The sequence below is a fragment of the Triticum urartu genome, chromosome 6A, assembly GCF_056163025.1.
Source record: "Triticum urartu cultivar PI428250 chromosome 6A, HENAU_Tu73, whole genome shotgun sequence".
Lineage (NCBI taxonomy): Eukaryota > Viridiplantae > Streptophyta > Magnoliopsida > Poales > Poaceae > Triticum > Triticum urartu.
Window position 1 is genome coordinate 544,105,044 of NC_141878.1, and position 15,013 is coordinate 544,120,056.

Sequence of the window (15,013 nt, forward strand, 5' to 3'; positions counted from 1 at the left end):
CATCAAAACCACAACGATAGTTTGTCAAGTTGGTGTTGTTTTAACCTTCGCAAGGACCGGGCGTAGCCACACTTGGTTCAACTAAAGTTGGAGAAACTGTCACCCGCAAGCCACCTATGTGCAAAGCACGTCGGGAGAACCGGTCTCGCGTAAGCGTACGCGTAATGTCGGTCCGGGCCGCTTCGTCCAACAATACCGCCGAACCAAAGTATGACATGCTGGTAAGCAGTATGACTTATATCGCCCACAACTCACTTGTGTTCTACTCGTGCATATAACATCAACACATAAAACCTAGGCTCGGATGCCACTGTTGGGGAACGTAGTAATTTCAAAAATTTCCTACGCACACGCAAGATCATGGTGATGCATAGCAACGAGAGGGGGAGAGTGTGATCTACGTACCCTTGTAGATCGACAACAGAAGCGTTAACTTGGTTGATGTAGTCGTACATCTCCACGACCCGACCGATCAAGCACCGAAACTACGGCACCTCCGAGTTCTAGCACACGTTCAGCTCGATGACGATCCCCGGACTCCGATCCAGCAAAGTGTCGGAGAAGAGTTCCGTCAGCACGACGGCGTGGTGACGATCTTGATGTACTACTGTCGCAGGGCTTCGCCTAAGCACCGCTACAATATGATCGAGGTGGAATATGGTGGCAGGGGGCGCCGCACACGGCTAAGAATATGATCACGTGGATCAACTTGTGTTCATGGGGTGCCCCTTGCCTCAGTATATAAAGGATGGAGGAGGAGGAGGCCGGCCAAGGCTAGGTGCGGCCAGGATGTGGAGTCCTACTAGGACTCCAAGTCCTAGTAGGAGTCCACCAAGAGGGGAGGAAGGGAGAAGGAAGTGGAGGAGAAGGAGAGGTGGCCGGCCCCCTTTTCCCTAGTCCAATTAGGACTAGAGGGGAGGGGGCGCAGCAGCCCCTTGGCCATTTCTCCTCTTCCCACTAAAGCCCATCAAGGCCCATTGCTTCTCCCGTAACTACCCGGTACTCCGAAAAATACCCAAATCACTCGGAACCTTTCCGATGTCCGAATATAGTCGTCCAATATATCAATCTTTACGTCTCGACCATTTCGAGACTCCTCGTCATGTCCCCGATCTCATCCGGGACTCCGAACTCCTTCGGTACATCAAAACTCATAAACTCATAATATAACTGTCATCGAAACCTTAAGCGTGCGGACCCTACGGGTTCGAGAACAATGTAGACATGACCGAGACACGTCTCCAGTCAATAACCAATAGCGGGACCTGGATGCCCATATTGGCTCCTACATATTCTACGAAGATCTTTATCGGTCAGACCGCATAACGACATACGTTGTTCCCTTAGTCATCGGTATGTTACTTGCCCGAGATTCGATCGTCGGTATCCAATACCTAGTTCAATCTCGTTACCGGCAAGTCTCTTTACTCGTTCCGTAATACATCATCCCGCAACTAACTCATTAGTTGCAATGCTTGCAAGGCTTAAGTGATGTGCATTACCGAGAGGGCCCAGAGATACCTCTCCGACATTCGGAGTGACAAATCCTAATCTCGAAATACGCCAACCCAACATGTACCTTTGGAGACACCTGTAGAGCTCCTTTATAATCACCCAGTTATGTTGTGACGTTTGGTAGCACACAAAGTGTTCCTCTGGCAAACGGGAGTTGCATAATCTCATAGTCATAGGAACATGTATAAGTCATGAAGAAAGCAATAGCAACATACTAAACGATCGGGTGCTAAGCTAATGGAATGGGTCATGTCAATCAGATCATTCATCTAATGATGTGATCCCGTTAATCAAATAACAACTCTTTGTCCATGGTTAGGAAACATAACCATCTTTGATTAACGAGCTAGTCAAGTAGAGGCATACTAGTGACACTCTGTTTGTCTATGTATTCACACATGTATTATGTTTCCGGTTAATACAATTCTAGCATGAATAATAAACATTTATCATGAAATAAGGAAATAAACAATAACTTTATTATTGCCTCTAGGGCATATTTCCTTCAACAATAGCATGAACATCTCATACATCACACATATATCATTCATCATTCATCACAACTTTGGCCATATCATATCACAAAGCACTTGCTGCAAAAACAAGTTAGACGTCCTCTAATTGTTGTTGCAAGTTTTACGTGGATGAAATAGGGATCTAGCAAGAACGTTTTCTTACCTACGTGAAAGCCACAACGTGATTTGTCAACTTCTATTTACCCTTCATAAGGACCCTTTTCATCGAATTCGCTCCAACTAAAGTGGGAGAGACAGACACCCGCCAGCCACCTTATGCAACTTGTGCATGTTAGTCGGTGGAACCGGTCTCACGTAAGCGTACGTGTAAGGTTGGTCCGGGCCGCTTCATCCCACAATACCGTTGAAGCAAGATAAGACTAGTAGCGGCAAGAAAGTTGACAACATCTACGCCCACAACAAATTGTGTTCTACTCGTGCAAGAGAACTACGCATAGACCTAGCTCATGATGCCACTGTTGGGGAACGTTGCAGAAAACAAAAAATTTCCTACGGTTTCACCAAGATCCATCTAGGAGTTCATCTAGCAACAAGTGATCGGATTGCATCTACATACCTTTATAGATCACGCGCGGAAGCGTTCAAAGAACGGGGATGAGGAAGGCATACTCGACGTGATCCAAATCACCGGAGATCCTAGCGCCGAACGGATGGCACCTCCGTGTTCAACACACGTACGGTCAGCGTAACGTCTCCTTCTTCTTGATCCAGCAAGGGGAAAGGAGAGGTTGAGGAAGATGGCTCCAACAGCAGCACGACGGCGTGGTGGTGGTGGAGCTGCAGTACTCCGGCAGGGCTTCGCCAAGCACTATGGAGGAGGAGGATGTGTTGGAGAGGGAGAGGGAGGCACCAAAGGCGCGGATTGAGAGGCCCTCCTTCCCCCACTATATATAGGGAGCCTAGGGGGGCGCCGGCCCTAGGAGATCCAATCTCCTAGGGGGCGGCGGCCAAGGGAGGGATCCCTCCTCCCCAAGGCACCTCGGAGGTGCCTTCCCCCTTTGGGACTCTTACCTTCCTTATCCCTAGGCGCATGGACCTCTTGGGGCTGGTGCCCTTGGCCCATGCAGGCCAAGGCGCACACCCCTACAGCCCATGTGGCCCCCCGGGATAGGTGGCCCCACCCGGTGGACCCCCGGGACCCTTCCGGTGGTCCCGGTACAATACCGGTGACCCCGAAACTTGTCTCGATGCCCGAAATAGCACTTCCTATATATAATTCTTTACCTCCGGACCATTCCGGAACTCCTCGTGACGTACGGGATCTCATCCGGGACTCCGAACAACATTCGGGTTACTGCATATACATATCCCTACAACCCTAGCGTCACCGAACCTTAAGTGTGTAGACCCTACGGGTTCGGGAGACATGTAGACATGACCGAGATCGCTCTCCGGTCAATAACCAACAGCGGGATCTGGATACCCATGTTGGCTCCCACATGCTCCTCGATGATCTCATCGGATGAACCACGATGTCGAGGATTCACGTAACCCCATATACAATTCCCTTTGTCAATCGGTATGCTACTTGCCCGAGATCCGATCGTCGGTATCCCAATACCTCGTTCAATCTCGTTACCGGCAAGTCACTTTACTCGTACCGTAATGCATGATCCCGTGACCAGACACTTGGTCACTTTGAGCTCATTATGATGATGCATTACCGAGTGGGCCCAGTGATACCTCTCCGTCATACGGAGTGACAAATCCCAGTCTTGATCCGTGTCAACCCAACAGATACTTTCGAAGATACCCGTAGTATACCTTTATAGTCACCCAGTTACGTTGTGACGTTTGGTACACCCAAAGCACTTCTACGGTATCCGGGAGTTACACGATCTCATGGTCTAAGGAAAAGATACTTGACATTGGAAAACTCTAGCAAACGAACTATACGATCTTATGCTATGTTTAGGATTGGGTCTTGTCCATCACATCATTCTCCTAATGATGTGATCCCGTTATCAATGACATCCAATGTCCATAGTCAGGAAACCATGACTATCTGTTGATCAACGAGCTAGTCAACTAGAGGTTTACTAGGGACATGTTGGTGTCTATTATTCACACATGTATTACGATTTCCGGATAACACAATTATAGCATGAATAAAGGACAATTATCATGAACAAGGAAATATAATAATAATGCTTTTATTATTGCCTCTAGGGCATATTTCCAACACTCTATCAGGCGGACGCGGAGATATTGCCAACGAGAAGCAAGAGGAGGCGGAGCCGGAGGTGCGCCCGAACGCCAATGATCACAAGGCCGACGGCTCTAGCACAAACTTCATCAACATCTCCGACGAGAAGGACGAGTGGTGTAGTTTGATAGTAGTGTAGTTTGTACATAGATCATGTTGTTACATGCTTTTGTGTGAAAATGATAATCGTGAAATAGCTATTATGGTTGTTGTAGGTGAAATATGGGATATGATCGGTCACCGTCCGCGGATGCGTCCAGACATATCCGCAAAAGTTTAGCAGCTTAAATTAGCTATGTGTTGTTGTACTAGGTGCTCTTACAATACTATTATGCCATTTGTGGACGGGCTAATGGAGGTAAAACCACCTACAATGACCCTATTTCGTCTCATCTACTTGGTGGCTTACCTTATGTCCTCCGCTGATTAGACGCCGGCCGTTAACTGTCAACATTTACATTAAGATTACTGTGTCATATTTACTTCCATATGCGGTTGATATATGATCCAAACGGCCAGCGTGTGTTAACAAGCTGATGACATCTGGCAGCTCAAGTCTTACTCTTGGCTGTGGTGAAAGACGTTCGACAGTCTGAAACGATATTTACAAGAACATAAGATGAACCAGTTGGAAACAAAAGAAACAACAAAGAGGCTGATGTAAACACTGAGTACAAATTCACCTAAAAAAAGTATAAAAAAAACTGAGTACAGAGTATCGGCATAAAATTCTTTGAAGCACAATTGTCCAATGAGCAACTTAACTTTGAATTGACAAAGCTCTGACAAACAACCACGGCAAAGATTTGGCACACTCACATCACCGAAGCAACATAAGGAGAAATAGCTACATTTCTAAATACCATGGAAAGCTAAACAACAAGCTTACATCATGAGTTTAAGTGAACAAAAGGGTAGTTTGTGTTTTCCGATAAATTGCGTCTTTATTAACTTAAAATGTAGACTCAAGCGGTTGCAAAGCATTAAGAGCTGACAACTAGCCTATGTGCATATACTCTCTCTATTCCCACATGTAAGTTTTTTTAAAGATTTCAACGAGGGACTATATACGAAGCAAAATAAGTGAATCTACACTAAAATATGTCTATATGTAATTCATTTGAAATATCTAAAAAGACTTGTATTTAGGAATGGAGGGAGTAGTTAGGATGCACAAAGCCAAAAGTAACTAATCCGACTAAAAACAGATGCTTATTGAGATTGAAAATTATGATCAAGTGAAGGCGATGATTACAATCCCCAGCTTGTAGAATTCAGAATCTATAAATACGGCCAGTCACAACCTCAGCAATACTCAAGTACCATATTAGCAGTAGCTGATTGGCCAATTAGGCACTAACTAGGTACAAAGAGGTATGGCCATGGCGACGGAGGACGACGTCGCTTGCACGAGGACGCCGGTCTCACTGCTGGTTCTCGTGGCACTGGCCGCGGTCTGCCTGTCCGCAAACGGCGCGGCGGCGCAGCAGGCGAGCGGCGTGGCGGCGACATACAACCTGTACAGCCCAGAGAAGATCAACTGGGACCTGCGCGCCGCCAGCGTCTTCTGCGCGACGTGGGACGCCGACATGCCGCTGGCGTGGCGGCAGAGGTACGGCTGGACGGCGTTCTGCGGCCCCGCCGGCGCGCACGGCCAGCCGTCCTGCGGCCGCTGCCTCCAGGTACGTACTCATACGCTTCCCTCGTGTCTCCGTCAATGGATCGTGCGTACCTTGTTTGATCGGTGGGACATTTGTCGCCAGGTGACGAACGGGGCGACGGGGGCGCGGACGGTGGCCAGGGTGGTGGACCAGTGCGGCAACGGCGGGCTCGACCTTGACGCCGCCGTGTTCCAGCAGATCGACACCGACGGAGGCGGCGCCGCCAACGGCCACCTCGTCGTCGACTATGAGTTCGTCGGCTGCCAAGACTAAAGTGCATGGGAAATCAGCCCCAGCAAGAATGGAACGCAATCAAAATCAATACTACTCGAGGCCTACAGCACGTGTTGTTTTCCGAGTCTGAATATTTCGTCATCATGTAACTCATAATCGATAGTCGAAATGACAGATTTTATGTCTCGTCAAAGGCACGTAATCTGGCTACTGAATAATAAATTTAGTTCATACAAACATCTTCAGGCGCGTACCATCGCGTTCAATATTGTAGTATGAGTGGGAAAATACACATGAGCTCCTCTGGTGCTACACACCCCTATATGAATATTAATTATAAAAAATACTAAAAAATTTCAAAAAAATCTGAGAAACTTCATGAAAAAATACTAGAAAACGTATTCGTGACGAAGGAAATACTGTCCGAACAAAAATCCATCCAAACAGTTTTTTCTATACATAGAGTTTTTTTTCTTGCCATAGATACGTTTCCTGGTATTTTCTCACGAAATTTCGCACAGTAGATCGGGACCCCAGGTTTGATATCCAAAAATCTCAGATTTTTTTCAAATTTCTCGGTATTTTTTTGAATTTAATGTTCGTATAGGGGTGTGGAGCACCCAGGTGCTATAAATCAGCTTCTAGTATGAGTGTTGTTTTTTCCCGTTATAGTAGCAAAATACCCAGGTGCTATAAACCACTTGTGTGAAAGTGACCCATGGTGAATTGTGTACATGACATGTGCTATTATTTTGGTAAATGGCTGTGTAGGAATGCATGGTGTGCTCAGGTTTTGATTTCAAATTTTTTTGAACGTGTGTGCAAGTTGTGTTGGTTGGTTTAGCATTTTTTTTTGTGTGTGCATGCACCAGTTTGTGATAGGCTCCCGTTTCTCCCTCTCAATTTTCTCCGCGTGTCCCTCTCTCTGTCAAAGGCTCGCCAGGCATCCTGTGGTTGCTCCACATCCACCGCTCACCGCTCAACAGCATGCCGCCGCTCCACCGCCGTAGTCGCTTATAAAAGCTCTTGTCCCCCTCCCCTTGAGCTCACTGCGCACGTCTCCCAAATTATCGGCGACGTAAAACCCATCGTTCCTGAGTTCATTGATGGCAGATGCATCGCCGGAGCTCTCAACGCTGGGACGCATCCCCTTCCTGGCTGGCCGGCGTAGCTCCCTCTTCCACTGTTGCGCCCACCTCCTCCCATCCAGGCGCTCCAATCATGGCGCGAAGGCCGGATCGAGCCCATATGGCGTGGCGGCGGCCGAATTCACAACGGCCATATTACCATTGACGAGGACAGATCATAGGATACCGCTGCTGGGAGCCTGGGACATGTACTATCATGGCAATGTCAGGAGAACCTTCATCTCTGGGCGTGAGATGCATCTGCATTTCCCAAGAATTGATCCCGTGGACAAGATCAGGTGGATTACTGTAGCTGCTCTTATATCTTGGTTGATTTTTCCATTTTTAAATTAGCGACGACGAGCAAGAAGGTGATTTTGATGTGAAAACAAATAGAAGGAAACACTCCTATATGTAGCAACATATGTATTCAGGAGTTCCCAAAGAAATCAGAGTGGAATTTTCTTTCATACAAATAAGAATGGAAATATGTACTGATGCCTGTTTAGAGTTTAGTAGTTTACACTTCTTTCGCCCAAAGTGACTTCACTTTGTAAACACCAACCTGTGTGCATTGATTTACATATACATTTTTTTTAATCTGATCAAACATATACCCTTTCTGTAATGCACTAATGCTTCTTATTCATGTGAAACCAAATCCAAGTTAATGATTTCTGCTGCTTCCTGAAGCTGAACCTGAACTGCAGCTTACTGAATCTGATGAAAACAAAGCCACGCCAACAGAGCTGCAATGTTGTGGCTGTTTGAGATTCATGAGGTTTGAGGAGGACCAGTGAGGAGAAGGATTCTGAGTTGTAAGTAGCAACGCTCAACCTTACCCTACAGCTGGAGGCGCGAAATAGGACAAGAAGATTGATCTGGGACAAGGATGCATACGTTGCTCTCTGCCTTTACTGCTAGAAAAATTGTGCAGAACATGTAGTAGCAAGCGAACAAATAATAGAAGAATAGGCAGTAGCAAGCTAAAAACTACTGCTGAATAGGTTGTAGCAACCTAAGAAAAAACTGCAGAACAAGCAGTAGCAAGCACTACAGTACAGACCGTAGCAAGTGAAATACTGTAGAAAAGTTATTACTGAACATGGCTTTGTCTCCAGGTGAGGGAAGTAAAAAGAGAGATCATCTACATGATCAAGAGACTTTGGTGAGGGTGCAGGACTGATTTTCTCTACTGTATTGTGATCTCCTCTTCTATAATTTTTTCTGTACATGTACCTTGCACTGTTGCACAGGGTATAGACCATGATGATATTTTCCATTGCATTTTTTCGATACACCACGTCAATATTACAACTAGCTAGAAGAAATGGCCTACAAAACTCCCATTCGAGTCTTGTGTGCAAGCTCATATTATGAAATGATATAAGCACCGTAGATTCAAGGAAGTTGACCACATTATACTATTTATTCTTCCCGAAGTACCAAAAAAATAGAAAATAATGCATTTACCTCTAATCCACAATTTTATTTTTTATTGTACTGCAGATGATTTACGAGGTTATCAACCTTCAAAGGAGAACTAGCTGACACACAAGATGAAGCCGAAGAAAAAGCAGCACAAGGGATCCCCGGCACAAGTGGCTCTAGATTACATCTGTGATAATTATGCTCAATTATAATACCATAATAAATGACTATAACTACTATGCACTTCAGGTCACTAGGGTGAAACTCTTTACAGTACTCCCTCCGGTCCTTTTTACTTTGCATATTAGGTTTGTCCAAAGTCAATCTCATCCAACTTTGATCAAGTTTATTATATAAAAAATTATAGACATTCACATAACAACACCAATATCATTAGATTCATCTTGGAATATATTTTCATATTATATTTATTAGATATTATAGATGCTAATAATTTTTAATATAAATTTGGTCAAACTTAGCAAAGTTTGACTTTCGGCAAATCCAATGTGCAGAGTAAAAATCCAATGCGAACAAAGCAATGGCAATTTAACATGACGCGTCAACAAGTGGCTACTCAGCAATGACGAACTTGACAGACAAACGAAGATTGTTGCAAAAAATTGTGGTGATTTTTGTGATGCTGTACGGCTCCGTATGTATCCTCAATGTTCGGATACCGAGGATCTCATAATTACATACATAGACACAAAACCTCCTGTAGGACGGGTACAACAATTCACGAAGGCTCTTTATCACTTTATATCGCCAATACTAATCCAGCACAAGGCAACACAAGGATGATCTAGAATAATAAATGGTCTCGGATGATCTAGAATAATAAATGGTCTCTCCGAGCTGTACCAGCATATTTTCCTTGTTTAATATCATGCCGCACGCATGATGATGATTAGCTTGCCCGTTTTTATTTTTACAAGGAGCTTGCCCGTTTTTTTTTTTTTTTGACAAGGAGCTTGCCCGTTTGTTTTAGCTGTTCTGTAACTATGATATTTTGCAAAGTATTATCTTGAAGTAGTGTAGGAACCAGTTATTTTAGTACATAAAAAAAAACTGTATCTGTGCCGTATGGATGGGCGCGGCGTGCCGCCGCGCAGGGAAAAGCTAGTATAGGTTAGAAGACACGAAAAAAGACAGAAAAATGCATCAATTTGGTAGTTCAGATTGAACATACAGTTTGGGAACTTATAATTTACACAATCGCAAGAACGAAACCCGTCTGTCTGTCTGGCTTGGAAGATTTCAGCATGAACAAGCAAGTCTGACCAGCAGCACCACCAGCAGCATCAAGGGGCATGCAATCTGTCTGTTGCTTGATGCTGCACGGACCAAGTCTGCTGGAGTTGCAAAGTTCCATGTAACATCAAGCAAGATAAAGTGCACCAAGAGTTTCGGTATTCTTGTGATTGCATATCAAACATCATAATGCCATAATGGTTAGAAAACTATCGTCGAGCAACAGGGAAGCATCTCTCTCCAGCCAGCATGGGCAAGCTTGGCAGCTTCTACTGCTGTCAGACCATGTTAATTCCAGTACCGAAAGAAGGTTTCTCTGTGCCATAGGCAAAAAGGCAGTTTTAGCATCTCCGTTTTCCTCCGAATGACAAACGATATGCACGCCAACTCAACTCGCAATCAACCAAGATCACAAATAACTCGAGCAAACGTCACCTCGCCAATAGATGGTCTGCCTGCGGTCTCTCCCCCTGACCGATCTAGTGAGCATGGTTCCACTGACTGGCTTGCAAAGCCCGACATCAATCACTGAAGTAACTTTCCTTTTCTCGTGATCCTCGTCCAAATGCATATCAAACAACATAGCCAGGCACAAAACTTGGTGGGTTAATATATAGTCCTCGTACGACCGAGGCAGAATTCGGAGGATGTGAAGATTCACCTGCAAGTCATAAGAGCAGTGAAACCATGAGAGACGTGCGACGAATGAAAATTTGAGAAAGAAGCTCATAATACAAACCTCAGCTTCCATTGCACGAAGATCATTGTGCCATTTCAAATCTTCGGTCTTTTCAGAAACCATCTGTAATCTGAAAAGCGGTGGCCTAAGAGGATACTCCATGCTAATCTTAATCTGCAATTGCGAACCGGCAGTGAGAAAGCAAGCACATGGAGATTCTTGCAACAAGGCCTATAGGAAGAGTGGATGGAAAATTACCTTGGCTTCCAGCATGACTTTTGAACCATTCTTCAAAGTTTTACTCAAGACCATGGTGAACTCTCTGGAAGCATAATCCTCCCAGGATTTATCTATAGTGAGGTTACCTTGCTCAGTTTCTTGGTCAGCACATGCCAGCTCCTCCAACTCACTGTCACTGTCCATTAAGAAATCAAGATCATCCTCATTTCTACCAAAACTGTGTGAGATGCTTAACTTAGATGGTGCAGAGCCCTTTGATATAAGAGATAAGCCTCTAGAATGGTTTAGAACTTCAGGTGAGATCTCCGCCTGTGATACTTTAGAACCATCTGGCATATCTTCAGCGTGAACCACAATTGGAAGCTCACCATCCTCTCTGTTACCCTCGGTTTCTTGCCCATTTGTCACAGATCTTCTCTCCAAATCACTGTCAACACTTCCTGCAGGCCCACTCACCACTAAAGCAGAACGAGCCGAAGGCTCAGGAAAAACGCCTGTCAATGACCAACTATGCATACTACACGATGGGGTGCGTGATGCCCATGGTGTATTCTCGTGTTCTATTTGAGGCCACCTCAGCTTAGTTAAGTAATTAAGTTGCCACCTGTAAATGACAGACCCAAAAACTTCAAAGGGATGCACTCAATCAAGCAAGATATGCATAGGAGTCATAAGTAGCAAGAGAAAGATGGTTGACAAGAACCAGCTTAGATCAAAGAGAAGACATGAAGCTGTAAAAAGGTGTTCACAATTTTTTCCCAGGAAATGTTTCATTAACTCATGCAGCAAGTCTCAGAATGACATGTACAATGAAGCAAAAGCATCATCCAGCCAAAGTACAATGCAGACATCTGTAAAGATCTATCATCCGGATTTGGCTATTGACATCCCAAACGGCAAACATGGTAGAGCAGGTGACTCACGTGAGAGCCATTTGTGCAATTTTCCGAGAGCGGATTCTCTGCAAAATAGTCTGTGCACGATTCTGCTGACGGTATAGTGCAAGCCCAGATGACAAATCAGCATTTCTCGATGCTCTGTTAGAACTATCCCCAACAGATTGAGGAACCTCCGGCAGGAAATCTATACCAGCTAGATGTTGTGCCCACTTGTATGGACGTGAATCCTTTTCACTAAAATTTGGAGTCTCCCCAGCATAAAGCTTAGCCATCTGCATAAAATTTACAGGTCACCTTTTTAGATTGTATGGAGAAAAGCTACGGATAATCTGGAATCATAATGCACAACAGCTTTTTTTCTGCCAGAAAATAAACAAAAAACATGTAACTAAATGCTACCTATGAAGACATAAAAGAACAAAAGCATGTAACTGCTGACCAGAAGCTTCAATAACAACAGGTATACATGTGAAAAGAAGCTGCTCTAGAAAACACACCTGATGAGGCAGCTCTAAGCCAGTGTCATCTGGAAATAGGTTGCACAGGATATTGCTGTCCATCCCATCTGAATCTTCAGATCCAACACAGACAACATTCAACTTTGCCAAGTATTCAAATCTCAAAGTGATGAGCTTACGACGCTTGGTTCCAGAATCTTCAGTATCATATACATGGAGAACAACTTTGAGTGGATGAAGTTGATATGCTAATGCAGGATTACTAGCTTCCTTTGAACTCTTCCTAGACCTTGATCTTCTTCTCTGAGCATCTTCTTCCTCATCAATTGCATCGTCATCCATCCTATTATTATCATCATTTGCCAAAGTGCCTGCTATTGCAGATACATAAGAAACAATTCATCCATAATATTAATATCCTCAAAGTTATAACTTACAAACTGTCACATAGTCAATTTCATTCTGACTGTGTTCATCTGCTCAGAAACTCAAGTGTAAAGATGAACAAAGCAGCAACTGTGTACTGTTGGCATGTTATTCCATTTCCAGTGGAAATTTATTATAGATCACACAGCTTCTAAAAAGGCTTTGATAAATGTGCCTATGCTGCAATACAGAGCACAAACTGTTCTAATACATTCACTAGGAAAACATTATGTTTGGTTATTAAGTGCCTCACATGACCAGCACGTTCCTTTTGCTCTGTTGTGAAAATAGTAAGCCTAAAAGAATTTTGCACAGACTATATAGGATACATCCAAGGTGGCAAAAAAAGTTTTTAGAAAAAGACCACAAGTCCTTGTTCTTGCAAGGACACGACCACTCGGCTATTAAGAAACAGCAATGTTGAGAAATGCAATAAAGGAACAAGTGTAGGGAGACATAGCATGCTAGATTTACACATTAATCAGATGTGCTACATTCCAAACAGATATAACATACCCATTTCCTGCTTGGCTTGCTGTTGAGCAAAAGTTTGAGCGTCCTTTGTGCTTCCATTTACCTCCACTTCAACATTCTCGCCAAATGCTTCTTTCTGTCCTAACAACTGGGTGTAGGTTATATAAAGAGGAGATGGGAGCAACTCAGCTGCATGGTGCTGCTTTAATTTCTTGGTATGCAGCATCCCAAGCTGCTGCTGCACTGGCAATGATGCTTTCTTCAGTGATTTCAAATGCGATGGGAGGCTTGAAAGGAACTTCTTCTGATTTGCAATTGTCCCCAGCAAACTGTTCTTCTGTTGTTCCAATTTCTCATGTCGCTCACATAGCTCTTTACGCTGTATCAGAATTAACACATATTTTAGATGACAGAAATCGAATCCTGAACAAACCAGCGATGATCGATTTCTGACTAGCAAGGGCACACAGATTCAGAACACATGAGACAAGCAATTTTATAGCAGAATGAAAAATCTATCTGCAGAATTCATGAATGAAATTAGAGTAGTAGCACAAAGGACCCTCACACACATTTGTAATAGTACGCAAACTGACCTGGTGCATTGTATATGTAAGGTAGGTTAAATAGAGTTCCCAGCAGACATTGTATTCTAGTTATTAAACAAATGTTCGCCAGTAGAGTGGTGAACCGAACACAGTAATAATCCAAAGGTGATTCTAATAAGCAGCAGGAACCTCCCTACTTTTGTGATATCAAACTAACATCAGACCAATCTTGTACCAAGTCAAAGTTACTTCAGATTGTGAACAGTTAGCTCGGCTACATTTTCTAATCCTTACAATTAAGTTCCACAACCTAAACACACTATGAAACCATTTGTGTGCTCTCTGTCAAGCTGAATTTAGGTTTTTCATGCGTGTACGAAACCATGGACACCCTCTCCATTAAGGCCCAACTACATTAGACCGGCAATTGAACAAACCACATCAAATTCATTTGATGATAGTTAGAGCTCCTATGCAAGTGGCAGCTGATAACAGTACACAACCTGGACGAGCTCGAAGTTGAGGCGCTTGAGCATGAGGTCGTGGGCGGTGTCAGCCGCGAGCGTCTTGTCGCGGATGTCAGCCGGCGCGGCACGGTGGAACTCCTCCTCAGGCACGAGCTCTATCCCCGGGTGCTTCGTCTGGAAGTCGAGGCACGACCTGATGGCCTTCACGTAGTGGTTCTTCTCGTACAGCAGGTTGTGCAGCCTCAGCGTCGTGGAGTCCACGGGCGCCTTCGCCGCCTCCGTCTCCCCCTTCACCTTATCCTCCTCCATCAGTATCTCCCTGTTCACCTGCGCGCAAAAAAAAAATCCAGGTCGAGTTGGAGCGGCGGATCTAGAGCTAGGGTTTCTGCTGCAAGGTGGGCCGGGGTTTTGGGGCGCGAGACGCACCTGGCGGAGCGTGATGAGGAGGAGGGACATCTGCGCGACGAGCTCGCGGAGCTCGGACTTGGGGGCGCCGTCCTTCTTGATGGCGAGTATGCGGGCGGCGACCTCCTCGACGGAGGCGCGGGTCTCGGCGAGGAGGTCGTGGGGGGAGCGTGGCTTTGCTGCGGTTGTGGCGCTGGGCGGACGAGCAGGCGCCTCGACGTCCATGGCTTCCGCCGCCGGCGCCTTTGCCATCGATGCGGCCGGAGACGAGAGAGACGATGCCAAGCGCCGGATGTGGGAGCGGAAGTGGTAAATGGGTCGGGTTCTGGCTGACCTAGTTCGTTCAGGTAAGATGCTCGGGCCGTTCGTTTCTTGGGAAATCGAGACCAGCCCAATTTTGCGGAGGTATCCGGCCCAAATCAGGAGACGGACCGGCCGACAAAGCTTCTAATA

General features: G+C 45.1%; 2 protein-coding genes across 3 annotated transcripts; one reads left to right on the forward strand and one right to left on the reverse strand.

Moving 5' to 3' along the window:
- Positions 1-5,639: 5,639 nt before the first annotated feature.
- On the forward strand, positions 5,640-6,191 carry LOC147966191 (pathogenesis-related protein PR-4-like). Its single transcript, XM_087527140.1, has 2 exons — positions 5,640-5,939; positions 6,021-6,191. The coding sequence occupies exons 1-2, from the start codon at positions 5,640-5,642 to the stop codon at positions 6,189-6,191; spliced, it is 471 nt and encodes a 156-aa protein (XP_087383266.1).
- A 3,669-nt stretch (positions 6,192-9,860) lies between these two features.
- On the reverse strand, positions 9,861-14,889 carry THO5 (THO complex, subunit 5). Of its 2 annotated transcripts, none has more exons than XM_048694726.2 (8): positions 14,582-14,889; positions 14,192-14,482; positions 13,183-13,519; positions 12,280-12,614; positions 11,807-12,054; positions 10,902-11,487; positions 10,704-10,817; positions 9,861-10,625 (listed from the first exon to the last, which is right to left on the reverse strand). In XM_048694726.2, exons 1-8 carry the CDS (start codon positions 14,810-14,812, stop codon positions 10,374-10,376), a joined length of 2,394 nt encoding a protein of 797 aa, XP_048550683.1. In that variant the 5' UTR covers positions 14,813-14,889; the 3' UTR covers positions 9,861-10,373. The 2 variants fall into 2 exon arrangements, with proteins under 2 accessions (XP_048550683.1, XP_048550684.1); XM_048694727.2 differs by having other exon boundaries at positions 12,280-12,611; positions 14,582-14,888.
- Positions 14,890-15,013: the final 124 nt, after the last annotated feature.

Excerpts from the sequence above, each read along its gene's own strand:
- LOC147966191 (XM_087527140.1), top strand. The coding sequence starts at position 5,640 with ATGGCGACGGAGGACGACGTCGCTTGCACGAGGACGCCGGTCTCACTG. Across the intron at positions 5,940-6,020 it reads CCTGCGGCCGCTGCCTCCAG|GTGACGAACGGGGCGACGGG; the intron begins GTACGTACTCAT and ends ATTTGTCGCCAG.
- THO5 (XM_048694726.2), bottom strand. The coding sequence starts at position 14,812 with ATGGCAAAGGCGCCGGCGGCGGAAGCCATGGACGTCGAGGCGCCTGCT. Across the intron at positions 11,488-11,806 it reads ATTGCACAAATGGCTCTCAC|GTGGCAACTTAATTACTTAA; the intron begins GTGAGTCACCTG and ends TGTCATTTACAG. Across the intron at positions 10,818-10,901 it reads AAGTCATGCTGGAAGCCAAG|ATTAAGATTAGCATGGAGTA; the intron begins GTAATTTTCCAT and ends TCGCAATTGCAG.